This window comes from Lithobates pipiens, unplaced genomic scaffold, assembly GCF_037356315.1.
Source record: "Lithobates pipiens isolate NorthernLeopardFrog02 unplaced genomic scaffold, aLitPip1_a1.2 Scaffold_30, whole genome shotgun sequence".
In the NCBI taxonomy this organism is placed as follows: domain Eukaryota; kingdom Metazoa; phylum Chordata; class Amphibia; order Anura; family Ranidae; genus Lithobates; species Lithobates pipiens.
In genome coordinates this window covers 46,136,016-46,149,968 of record NW_027507791.1, presented here as the reverse complement: position 1 = coordinate 46,149,968, position 13,953 = coordinate 46,136,016, and the positions used below count along the sequence as shown (strand labels likewise).

At 47.5% G+C, this 13,953-nt stretch overlaps 1 protein-coding gene across 1 annotated transcript in view; it reads right to left on the bottom strand.

Annotated features, from left to right (window-relative positions):
* Positions 1-1,023, bottom strand: part of LOC143942052 (cell adhesion molecule CEACAM3-like) — an 84,658-nt gene extending 83,635 nt beyond the window's left edge. Inside the window, exon 1 of the mRNA XM_077463364.1 lies at positions 872-1,023. Coding sequence (XP_077319490.1) covers positions 872-933 — 62 coding nt within the window. The 5' untranslated portion in view covers positions 934-1,023. The remainder of the gene's footprint in view (positions 1-871) is intronic.
* Positions 1,024-13,953: the final 12,930 nt, after the last annotated feature.

The window sequence follows — 13,953 nt, the reverse complement described above, 5'->3', positions numbered from 1 at the left end:
CATAACACTAGGGAAGCCTGGCATTTGATTTGCCAAGTTTCTGTAAGGGCCATGCATTGACGTGCACTCTGAGCTGAAAGAGTGCAGCTGCGCAGGCCTAACACTATGGAAGCCCCAGACTTCTATAAGAGCCCTGCATTGGCGTGCCACAGGCTTCTGTTAGGACTGCTCATGCAGTGCCCATTATTAATCTCACCACCCTGCCCAAGCGGTGCATGTGGAATGCAGGGCCCATCAGGGGAGATCACTTCCTGTTGACCCATTGCTTTCCATGTCCTTTTTGGGTGGCTGGGCCTATATTAAGGTAGGGGCCTGGAGCTGCAGCTCCAATAGCCCCTATGTTAATCCAGCCCTGCCTGCAGCTAGAGCAGTCAGAAAGGGCTGGCTGGATGCCCTTTCTTTACCACCCTTCTGAAAAGCAGTCCTGCACATAATTGGATGATAGAAGTTATCAGAGCCTCATTTACTAAGCTAAGAGAAAATTAACTTGCAAAGGGAAAATTCCCATGCAAATTGGGCAGCTTATTTGTCTTTAGTAATTCAACCCTAGAGTATGGGCAGGTTCTTGATTTGCTGGGAAAGAAATCAGTGTATGGCATGTGGAGAGGGATGGGAATGGGTGCGTTCTGTAGACCAGGAGGTGAAGGTAACAGTGTAGAAAAAACACTAAATTGCCCAAAATGAAGCTAAGGAGCACACTGGATTTCTGGCAAATGAACCAGGAATTCTTCTGTGCTTGCTGGGTTTATAACGAGACATAACATGGGAACATTTTCCTGTATTGCACACGTTTTTTTCTCATTTTGTCCAAGGATAGACTTTAATCTTCCACTAACTACAAGTATTAAAAAAAAAGTTGGGTCATACTCACATCCTGTAAATACATTTGATGATAAGGAACAATATCATCGGAAGTAAATATATGTGCAGCATGATGATTGTATTAGATACTTCTGAGAATATCCCAGTTAAGCAGCTCAGTCCCTATACGTCTTTAATCTCTCCAAATGCCGGGGGTCAACACTTCTCTGAAAAACAATAAAGATAATTTTACGTCAATCAAATGAACAGATTGAATTCTAAAGTGATTCAAAATGTAGCCAGTTTTCTTTTTTTCGGCTGTAAGGTATGGACCCCATAACCACACACAAGGGATCAGTTGTTCTTGAGGATCGATCTCCAAGCATAATTTATCTAAACACAATACTGTATCTCCTCTAAGCTCAGGGAAAGGGCTCTGCCTCTAATTCCAACTCATAAAAGGGAAAAAGAGTATATATGAGATTCCTTAATAAATATGGTCAACAGGGATTGCCTAATGCCACAAATACTCATAAGTGCCCAACTCAAAAAGCTAGTAATGAGTATTGAAGGATGGCATACAATATTTATGTAATACAGGGCAACTAAGCTCCTCATTCACTCCTTTGTTATCTCTCGCCTTGACTATTGCAACTCCCTTCTCATTGGCCTGCCTCTCCATAGGCTATCTCCTCTTCAGTCTATCATGAATGCTGCTGCCAGACTTATCCACCTTACCAACCGCTCAGTGTCTGCCAACCCTCTCCTCCAATCCCTACACTGGCTCCCAATCACCCAGCGAATTAAATTCAAAATACTAACCACCACATACAAAGCCATTCACAACTCTGCCCCGAGCTACATCACCAATCTTGTCTCCAATTATCACCCAAACCGTCCCCTCCGTTCTTCTCAAGACCTTCTACTCTCAAGCTTTCTCGTCTCCAGGATTTCTCCAGAGCCTCTCCAATCCTCTGGAACTCGCTACCTCCACCGGTCCGGCTATCCCCTACTCTGGCTACCTTCAGGCGATCCCTGAAAACTCATCTCTTCAGGGAAGCCTATCACGTCTCAAACTAATCTCCTACCACTTCCATCAAATACATTCCCGACAGTTATAACCTTTTGTACCACCTACCCCACCCTTTTAGATTGTAAGCTCTTCTGAGCAGGGCCCTCTTAATCCTCTTGTATTTAATTGTATTGTAACTGTATTGTCTCCCTTTTATATTGTAAAGCGCTGCGTAAATTGCTGGCGCTATATAAATCCTGAATAATAATAATAATAATAATAATAATAATAATAATAATAACTAATACTCATTGCAGAACTCTTTTCTTCAATAGATGGCAATGTCACCTATGCTTTTTAGCTAAGGGGTCTCAAACTGGTAGCCTTACAGCTGCTGCAAAACTGCAAGTCCCATCATGATTGTTGGAGTCATACTTGTAACTGTCAGCCTTGCAATGCCTCATGGGACTGTAGTTTTGCAACAGCTGGATTTCCACCAGCTAGACCCTTGGTTTAGCTAGTGACTGGTCTGTGTAAGCAGGGCCGGTGCTACCACTAGACGGACTAGGCAGCCGCCTAGGGCGCACTGCAACTTAGGGCGCAGCCACAGCTCCTGGGAGGAAGAACTTGAGGAAGCATCCAGCAAAATGAACAAACCGGCGGGAGAAGGAACTGACAAGCTGGCTGGCCGGCCATGGTGGCAGGGATGGATGACAGCAGTGGCATAGTAGCGCTGCGCGCGGGGGGGGGGGGGTATAGCCGGTTCGCTCACCCCAGATGACACACAGGATCTTGCCGGAGACACAGGCACCGCCGGACAGCACAGCTAAGAGAGAAACAGCGGCTTTGCAGTGAACAGGAGGCGGGGCTGGGGGACGTCATGATATCTTCTATCAGCGGAGGGCTGGAGGAGCAAGCGGTGATCGTGAAACCACGCGGGACCAAGTAAGTCTATGCTGTGCTGTGAAAGTTTCAACACACACAGGAACAGGAGAGTAACGTGGGTGGAGGCATGAACCCCTTACTGTGTGTTCTATGAACGATGAGCTCGGATCCGCAGGGCTTCCACACACCAGCCCACTCCCCCCCACCTGTCATACAGCTATGCCATCCTGGGTATCATGATCCCTGTACACTACACCGCACACTTCTCTGTACACTCCACTGCACCGCACATCTCACAGCACACCTCCACTACACCTCACAGCACAGCTCCACTACACCTCACAGCACACCTCCACTACACCTCACAGCACACCTCCAATACACCTCACAGCACACCTCCAATACACCTCACAGCACACCTCCAATACACCTCACAGCACACCTCCACTACACCTCACAGCACACCTCCACTACACCTCACAGCACACCTCCAATACACCTCACAGCACACCTCCAATACACCTCACAGCACACCTCCAATACACCGCACACCTCCACTACACCGCACACCTCCACTACACCTCCACTACACTGCACACCTCCACTGCACCGCACACCTCCACCACAAACCTCCACTGCACTGCACACCTCCACCACACACCTCCACCACACGGCACACCTCCACCACACGGCACACCTCCACCACACCTCCACCACACACCTCCACTACACTGCACACCTCCACCACACAGCACACCTTCACCACACCTCTACTACACTGCACACCTCCACTACACTGCACACCTCCACTACACTGCACACCTTCACAACACCGCACACCTTCACTACATCTCACAGCACATCCACAGCACACCTCCACTACACCTCACAGCACACCTCCAATACACCTCACAGCACACCTCCAATACACCTCACAGCACACCTCCACTACAGCTCACAGCACACCTCCAATACACCGCACACCTCCACTACACCTCACAGCACACCTCCACTACACCTCACAGCACACCTCCAATACACCTCACAGCACACCTCCAATACACCTCACAGCACACCTCCACTACACCTCACAGCACACCTCCAATACACCGCACACCTCCACTGCACCGCACACCTCCACAACACCGCACACCTTCACTACACCGCACACCTCCACCACACACCTCAACTACACTGCACACCTCCACCACACACCTCCACTACACTGCACACCTCCACCACACTGCACACCTCCACCACACTGCACACCTGCACACCTCCACCACACCGCACACCTTCACAACACCGCACACCTCCACCACACACCTCCACTACACTGCACACCTCCACCACACAGCACACCTTCACCACACACCTCCACTACACTGCACACCTTCACTACACCGAACAACTACACCGCACAGCCCACCTTCACTACACCACACCTTTACTAGACAGCACACCACCACAGTTGGGTCATTGGAAGGCGCCACAAAAATCTGCACCCCCACCACCTCTACCGTATAGTCAGGGGCGAAGCCAATGGGGGCGGCAACATTAAGTTTCGCCTAGGGTGTCAAAAATCCTTGCACCAGCCCTGTGTGTAAGAGCATTCTGGGAGACATAGTTTAGGGGAGGAATCAAGCCACAACCATCCTTGGGAAGCAACTACAATACCCATTTACACCTGAGAGCCAGAAGGGTCATATAAAGGAGAAAACCTGTGAAAGAGCGGGGCAGTTGGGGGCGCACCTCAACCGGAGAAGGAATTGGTGAGAGGGTCACAGGCACACCATTATGTTGCATCCATCTGCAAACAACTTACAGTCACAGACCCCCACACCTACTGCTGTATGAATTGTACTTGCTGCTCTAGACCTGACACAGCCTAGCTCTATTTTGTCAGAGTGCTGACATTGTGCCCAGTGCCCACCATGACACCTGACTGCTCCTCCAACCATTACATCTAACTATTACAACTGTGCATATCTTGGCACCTGTCTCCAGCATCTGGGCCTGCTCCTTCTTTGTATTCATCTGTTTCAAAAGGGTCCACTCTCTCATTAAGTTCAAATTCCTTGGTGCTTTGCTGCATCACCCAATTTTTTCACAATTCATTATTACCTTTACCCTCACTGGAGCCAATTTTCTTAAAGGGCCCCAACGTAGGCGGCAGGAGATCCAACACAAAGAGTTACCCAATCCACTCTATCCTAAGGGCAGAACTATGTTTAACGGTAAGTTCATATCTTGCAGGCCCAAACCTAGCCCTTCTGTTTGAAGGCCATCAAAAGTCCGGCAGACTTAGAAAGAAGTTTTGACTCAAAATTGTCCGCCGGACTGCCGACAAGTCGCCCGTCTGTGTGCTAGTCTGCCGGACTTTTGAAATGAATGGACTTGCCCACAAATGGAGAAAAGTCCGTTTATTTTGAACATGGCTCCAGGTAGCCGGGACTAGCGAAGGAAGTCAATGTTGCCGCCTCCATCGGCAAGATTGCACCTCGCTGGCCCCGTCACCTGGTATGGATTTAAAGGGGAACCCCCCTCAAAGTCCATAGCAGACCCTTATCCGAGCACGCAGCCCAGCCGGTCAGGAAACGGTGTGGGGACGAGTGAGCGCCCCCCCCTCCTGAGCCGTACCAGGCCGCGTGCCCTCAACATAGGGGGTGCTTTGGGGAAGGTGTGGGGCCTGCGGCCCCCCAACCCCAAAGCACCTTGTCCTCATGTTGATGAGGACAAGGGCCTCTTCCCGACAACCCTGGCCGTTGGTTGTCGGGGTCTGCGGGCGGGGGGCTTTAATAAGGGGGCCCCAGATACCGGACCCCACCCTATGTGAATGAGTATGGGGTACGATGTACCCCTACCAATTCACCTGGTGAAAAAAAGTGTAAATAAAAAAACAACACAAGTTTTTTAAATAATTTATTAGACAGCTCCAGTGGTCTTCCATCTTGGGGGGTCTTCTCGCCGCACTCCTTCGCTATCTTCTGCTCTTTTACTAGCTATTTTACTAGCGGAGGAGCCCGGCTTTCTTCTTCGTCATTGCCGCCGCCATCCGGGGGTTTTCTTCCGACCCCCGGGACTGTGACATCATAAGGGTCGGGGTCACCATGTGACCCCGCCCCTTGTCCCTATATAAGTCGCCGCACAACACGTCCCTGCTATTGCAGCCAGAGAGAGTGTCGTGTCTACATCACAAGGAAGGAGAAGAAGGCGGCGGCGACAGAAGACCGGGCTAACGCTAGTAAAAGAGCTATAAGAAGATAGCGGAGGCCTGGCAGAAGAACCGAAGAGCAGACAAAGACCGCCGGACAACGGCGGCGACGACGAAGAAGAAAGCCGGGCTCCTCCGCTAGTAAAAGAGCTAGTAAAAGAGCAGAAGATAGCGGAGGAGTCCAGCGAGAAGACCCCCAAAGACGGAAGAAGACCACTGGAGCTGTATAATAAATTATTTTAAAAACTTGTGTTGTTTTTTTATTTACACTTTTTTTCACCAGGTGAATGGGTAGGAGTACATCGTACCCCATACTCATTCACATAGGGTGGGGGGTTGGTATCTTATTAAAGGGGGCTCCCGGATTCCGAAAAGCCCCCCCGCCGCAGACCCTGACAACCAATGCCCAGGGTTGTCGGGAAGAGGCCCTTTTCCTCATCAACATGGGGACAAGGTGCTTTGGGGTGGGGGGGCCGCAGGGCCCCCCTTCCCCAAAGCACCCCCCATGTTGAGGGTACGCGGCCTGGTACGGCTCGGGGGGGCACTCGCTCGTCCCCACTCCCTTTCCTGACCGGCCAGGCTGCGTGCTCAGATAAGGGTCTGCTATGGACTTTGGGGGGACCCCTGCGCCGTTTTTTCGGCGTAGGGGTTCCCCTTTAAATCCATACCAGGTGACGGGGCCAGTGAGGTGTCAATCTCGCCAATGGAGGTGGCGACATTGACTTCCTTCGCTAGTCCCAGCTTCCTGGAGCCACGTTCAAAATGAACGGACTTTTCTCCGTGTGTGGGCAAGTCTGTTCATTTCAAAAGTCCGGCGGACTCCTGCCGTAGTCTGCTGGGTTGTTCGCCGGACCTAGCCCACCGGAAAAGTCCGGTCGTGTGTGGGCAAGTCCGCTAGTTCGGAAAGTCCAACCTCAGCTGCAAAGTCCGGCGGTTTGTCCGGATAGTCCGATCGTATGTATGTGGCATTACTGAGTCATAATATACCAGTGGGGGATTCATCTTAAGCCAAAACAGAAATACCATCCTTTAGTAGATTTTATTTACATTTTTATAAAAAAAAACACTTTTTTTTCAAAACTGAAGGAAGATAACCCCTTTTTTTGTGGCATCATTACAAACTCTATCAGTTTATTTTTTACTGTCAGCGTCTAGTTGGGGAGAATTCCTTTCACGTTCTTTCCCAAAGAAGCAACAGGAACTTAAAGGAAACATCTACAAAGTGAGGGGAAATCTCTTCTTATGCCGCATACACATGATCGGATTTTTACGACGGGAAATATTGGATGTGAGCTTGTTAGCAGTAAGTCCAGCCGTGTGTACGCTCCACCAAACTTTTGTTGTCGGACTTTCCACGAACAATTGTTGGCTAGTATGTTCTCAAATTTTTTCCGCCAACAAATGTGTGTTGTTGGATTTTCCGATTGCGTGTACACAAGTTCATCGGACAAAAGTCCAAAGTACAAACGTGCATGTTCGGAAGCAGAAGCGGACGGTCTTCTCAACTAGTGTTGGTAATGGAGAATTAACATTCGTGACGTGGCAAATTCTGAAATCTCCAAATACAACGCACAATTCTCTTCTTTTTTAATGGGATAATAATGAAGCTGCTTTGCTGGTGAAACTGATGGAGTTATTGCAAACAAATTTTCAAAAGCTTTTTTTTTCTAGTGATATCAAGAATAATATTATTATGTTTTTTTTTTTTTTTATTTGAGCAAGTTACCACAACACCGTTATCCTGATGTTTTTAAGAGCAAAGATACAACTATCTTGGTGTCCCTTGTCAATTTTCCATTGTATTTTTTACAAGGTAACTGCTTATTCCTCAGCTGTCTTTTGAAGTAAAACATATAGCCAAGTATTATTCTCCACAATTTTTTTTATTGTACATTAACCAGTTCCCGACCAGCACACGCCGATGTACGTCGGCAGAATGGCACGGGCAGGCATATTGGCGTACAGGTACGTCCAATCTTTAATGCCACCCTGCCATCGTGAGCGCGCCACCGCCGGAGCGCTCGCGTGCTGGTCGGGACCCCCGTGAGTGCAGTCGCGGGTCCCGCGGACTCGATCGCCCCGGGCATACCCGCGATCGTCTCACAGGGTGGCTGAACGGAGAGATGCCGTTGTAAACAGCATCTCTCCGTTCTGCCTAGCAACTAGTGATGCTGATCTCTGCTCCATGTGATTGAATGAAAGCCCAGCCCCCAATAGTTAGTAACACACCCCTAGGAACACTTAAAGAGGCAGTAAACCCTGATGAGTTAACTTCCTCTTTCATTCCCTTCAAAGGTAAAGCATAATGGACTACTGTGCATCGCATAGTAGTCTATTATGTGTCACTTACCTGACACTTACCTGATCACCGCTGTCCCCTGTAGTCTGGCGCATCCATCTTGTTGGTGGGTCTCGCTGCGCCGCCGCTGTCACTCCCGCGCAAGCGCACGGGAGCCGCCACTCGCAGCATATCGCCGTTGACCACGGCGCGCTCAGTGCGCCTGCACGCCGCTGTCTACGGCGCATGCCTGTCTTTCGGCAAATATCTCCTAAACCGTGTAGGTTTAGGAGATATTTCTTGGACCTACAGGTAAGCCTTAATCTAGGCTTACCTGTAGGTCAAAGTTGGTTGTAAGGGTTTACAACCACTTTAACCCCTACACTGCCACCCACTGGTTAACCCCTTCACTGTCTATCAAAAGGTGGAAAGAAAGCAAGTCTATCACTTGAAATGCAAACCAAGGCACCTAGTGGCGCTAAACAAAATTTACACTGTTGAGTAACAGTGTGCTATATTACCCCACGTGAAGAAAATGTGCATAAAAAAATGATCAACAATACAATCAATATTGATGAAATAACAGTACAAATCAAACCAGAAAAAAGGAATATGCAATCAAACAAAATATTATATAAATTAAACAAATAATAATGCCGTGAATAAGTGACAAAGTGACAATATAAATAAAAAATGAACATAAGAACAAATAGTGCTCTAAAAAATGAGTGATTCCAAAGTGAATTCAATAGATCTTCAATCAAGGAAAATTGATGGAAAGCAGTAATCCTAATGGTGGCAATAGTTCAAAAAATTGGTAAATAAATAATCTGTAGCCAAGTGTCCATCAAGTGAAAAGCCTCCACCGCACCCTTGGTGCTCGTGTCCCCCTTGTCTAAAAAACTCACCAGAGGTATTGCCCAGCACTCTCGTGTCAGGCAAAAGCGCTTATAGTGTATACAAATGATGATAAATTTCCTCCAAGCCACTTCTTATGAGAACTTCACAGGCAAAGGATAGTCACTTATTATCTCAGAATTACCTCAAGGAGACAAAAGAAACTTCCCATAGTGCAATAATGTAAAGCAAGTTTAATAAGCGTAAAAGTTTAAAATCACACTCACATGGGTTCAATTAAAAGCAGGCACTTCAAATAGACAATCCACTGGTCAATTCAAAGGTTCTCCCCTCATAAGCATTGGTGAGTATACTGGATGCAGGCTAGGTAGTGTCACATAGCACCGTCTCTATACAAGGTATCTGTGTGGTACCTGACAGCAGATATCTCAAACTGAAAGCAGCGCCAAACAGTGATGTTCGGTATCTCAGGATGGAGAGCGGAGGTAGGAGCCGGGTTTAGTTTTCTGAATGGACAGGGTCAGTGTCCATTCACATAACTGAAACATTGTAACCTCCTGTGATTACGATGTCTTCTCTCCATTCATTATCAGTGCAGCAGAGGCTGCAGAGAAAGGGACTGTTAAAACCCCTGATATCTCACCATAGCCCCCCCCCCCCCTAAAAAAAAAAAAAAAAAAAATATATATATATATATATGTGTGTGTGTGTGTATGTAGTTATATTCTTTTATCTTACCTTTACAAAAAATGATAAGTACATAAAAAAAAGGTACGATAGAAGAATATAACTACATACATATATATAATATATATGCATGTAGTTATAATCTTTTATCTTACTTTTTTTTTAATGTACTTATTTTTTGTAAAGTTATCCAAAGGATTAATTAGCTAATCAAAAAAAAGAACACTAGATTACATAAAAAAAATAAAAAAATAATCGTTATAGTCGATGACTAATCGAAAAAATAATCGTTAGATTAGTCGACAGACAAAATAATCGTTAGTTGCAGCTCTATTTCGGACGCTCTCGGGCTTTCTCGGGCAGCTTACGGCCGCACTCGGTCGCCGAGAACGGCCGAAGGCGGGCCAAAAGCCGCCCACAGGCTCACAATCGGCGGGGGATCGGAGTATAACACGAACCCACGATTTTCTCCTGAATTTAAGGGGAAAAAAGTGCATGTTATACGCAGATAAATAAGGTACTTTGTAGACGCCATAGCTTTCACACAAAACCAATCAATATACACTTACAGTAATACCTTGGATTGCCAGCATAATTCGTTCCAGAAGAATGCTTGTAATCCAAAGCACTCGTATATCAAAGTGAGTTTCCCCATATGAGTCAATGGAAATTCTGATGATTCGTTCCACAATCACTGCTGGTGTATGCAGTACTGTATGTGGCCAGAGATCCGGGGCGCTGGTGACCCTCGGAGACACTTGGGAACTCTTTTTTCTCTCCGACACACGTTGCGCCCGCCCCACCCAGCTAGGCGTGTCTCCGAGCGTCTCCGAGTTCTCCGCATAGTGCTGGGAGCCACCAGCACCCCCTCACTTCTGGTCACATACTGCTCTCAAATTTTTTCCGGCTGAATTTCCGACGGAAAAAGTCAGATAGAGCCCACACTGTACTCTGTATGGAGGGATCGGGGTGACAGTAATATGGGGTGACGGGTACTCTGTATGGAGGGATCGGGTTGACAGTAATAGGTGGTGACGGGTACTCTGTATGGAGGGATCGGGGTGACAGTAATAGGTTGTGACGGGTACTCTGTATGGAGGGATCGGGGTGACAGTAATAGGGGGTGATGGGTACTCTGTATGGAGGGATCGGGTTGACAGTAATAGGTGGTGACGGGTACTCTGTATGGAGGGATCGGGGTGACAGTAATAGGTGGTGACGGGTACTCTGTATGGAGGGATCGGGGTGACAGTAATAGGGGGTGACGGGTACTCTGTATGGAGGGATCAGGGTGACAGTAATAGGGGGTGACGGCTACTCTGTATGGAGGGATCGGGTGACAGTAATAGGGGGTGACGGGTACTCTGTATGGAGGGATCGGGGTGACAGTAATAGGGGGTGACGGGTACTCTGCATGGAGGGATCGGGGTGACAGTAATAGGGGGTGACGGGTACTCTGTATGGAGGGATCAGGTGACAGTAATAGGGGGTGACGGGTACTCTGTATGGAGGGATCGGGGTGACAGTAATAGGTGGTGACGGGTACTCTGTATGGAGGGATCGGGGTGACAGTAATAGGTGGTGACGGGTACTCTGTATGGAGGGATCGGGGTGACAGTAATAGGGGGTGACGGGTACTCTGTATGGAGGGATCAGGGTGACAGTAATAGGGGGTGACGGGTACTCTGTATGGAGGGATCGGGTGACAGTAATAGGGGGTGACGGGTACTCTGTATGGAGGGATCGGGGTGACAGTAATAGGGGGTGACGGGTACTCTGTATGGAGGGATCGGGGTGACAGTAATAGGGGGTGACGGGTACTCTGTATGGAGGGATCGGGGTGATAGTAATAGGTGGTGACGGGTACTCTGTATGGAGGGATCGGGGTGACAGTAATAGGGGGTGACGGGTACTCTGTATGGAGGGATCAGGGTGACAGTAATAGGGGGTGACGGGTACTCTGTATGGAGGGATCGGGTGACAGTAATAGGGGGTGACGGGTACTCTGTATGGAGGGATCGGGGTGACAGTAATAGGGGGTGACGGGTACTCTGTATGGAGGGATCGGGGTGACAGTAATAGGGGGTGACGGGTACTCTGTATGGAGGGATCGGGGTGACAGTAATAGGGGGTGAGGGGTACTCTGTATGGAGGGATCGGGGTGACAGTAATAGGGGGCGACGGGTACTCTGTATAGAGGGATCGGGTGATAGTAATAGGGGGCGATGGGTACTCTGTATGGAGGGATCGGGTGATAGTAATAGGTGGTGATGGGTACTCTGTATGGAGGGATCGGGTGATAGTAATAGGTGGTGACGGGTACTCTGTATGGAGGGATCGAGGTGATAGTAATAGGGGGTGACGGGTACTCTGTATGGAGGGATCGAGGTGATAGTAATAGTTGGTGACGGGTACTCTGTATGGAGGGATCGGGGTGACAGTAATAGGTGGTGACGGGTACTCTGTATGGAGGGATCGGGGTGACAGTAATAGGTGGTGACGGGTACTCTGTATTGAGGGATCGGGGTGACAGTAATAGGTGGTGACGGGTACTCTATATGGAGGGATCGGGGGTCTAAAAGACCTCCAATCCCTCCTTTGCACTTCAAAGTATTCAGATCGCCGTTTTCGGCGATTCTGAATACTGTATATTTTTCTTGAAAAACTGCGCCATTGGCAGCCGAATAAACAGTAAGTGACGATGTGACTGGAACAGGAGACTGGAACAAAGACGCTTCCGGCTTCGTGCCAGTCTGTCACTAGCCGCCAGAAGAGGCGGATCATGGATCGGGTCTCCCGGTGGGACGGGAGGCCCGTTCAGAGCTGCGGGATAACAATTGAGCGGCTTTTAGCCGTATCGATTGTTATCTCTGGAAAGCCGATTTCCCCGCTCTAAAAAACAGTACAGCTGCAGCTGCGGGCATCATCCCAGTATAACCCCCGAAAGCCGAGTATACACATCTGCGGGAAAGGGTCATACAATAAAAAAATACAAAACCCAGTGGTGATCAAACACCACCAAATATTTATGTAAAAAAAAAAAAAAAGATATAAATTTCATTTGGATACAGTGTTGCATGACCGCGCAATTGCCAGTTAAAGTAGCTCAGTGCTAAACAGCAAACAAATGCCCTGGTCATGAATTGGCTAAAACCTTCTGGAGGTCAAGTGGTTATAATAGGCAGCAGAGAAGCATGATAGAAAGGCAAGTAGCTTGGCATAATGAGGTTAGGAAAAGTAGGTCATGTACATTTCTCTACATAATTTTTTTTTTTTTAGGTAAAAAATACAGCCCATTATTTGTAATGTGCTCATACGCACAAGCACGTAAAACAAGCTCCATGGATTCTTCAGAAAAAATTCTAAAAAAAAAGAAGAAAAATCTGCATTTTTGGTCAGTAATTTACGCCTTATTCATGCAAATGCAGAATACAGTTGCTCTAAAGAACAATTATAGGCTCATTTGCATATTGTACAATGAGAGAATGCAATAATAAGTTTGTTCTAATAAGAAAATGTGCAAACGCATATACGCGAAAATGGGCGCAAATGCATAAAAAATAAAATAAAAAAATGCCTGAAATTAAGTTTGAATAAGTAAATTCTCCAACGGAAATATTGTGTGCAAGAGGCTTTACAATAAGAAAATGCTCTACAGACTTGTCATTGATCTTTAGTGTAAATAAATTCCTATGAAACAGTCTTTGAGAAATAAAGTCTAAAATAAAAAAGAATACAAGCAGGCAGGCTCTTCATATGCTTCATCTCTTTTTCAATAAAATAAACCATCCTGTCTGCTCGCAATCATGTGCAGCTCAGGGTACATTCTCGGCATGATGCCAGGATGAATGAACTACTGTGCGTGCATGGGAGTGACGTCATCCCGCACCGGCCAATCAAGATGGCCAAAGACTTAGCACCCAGAAGATACCAATGTTGGTAAAGGACTTTACAGATGCTGACATGTTGGACTGAAAGTAGGTATGGAAGGTTTCTGCTACAATATAACATTGGAGGCAGTGTTGGGTTTGCTTTATATGCAGAGATTCTTTTCAACTGTACCAAAAAGAAGGAAGAGGAGGTTTTCATGGCCTGAAAAAGAGCCTTGTGGCTCCTCAGAATATCCCCTGCAGTCTGCCCCCCTACTGACTCTTCCCTTTCCATCTGAGCTTTGCCAAAAAGGCAGCTTGAAGATTCTGAAGCCACATGGAAAGGTGG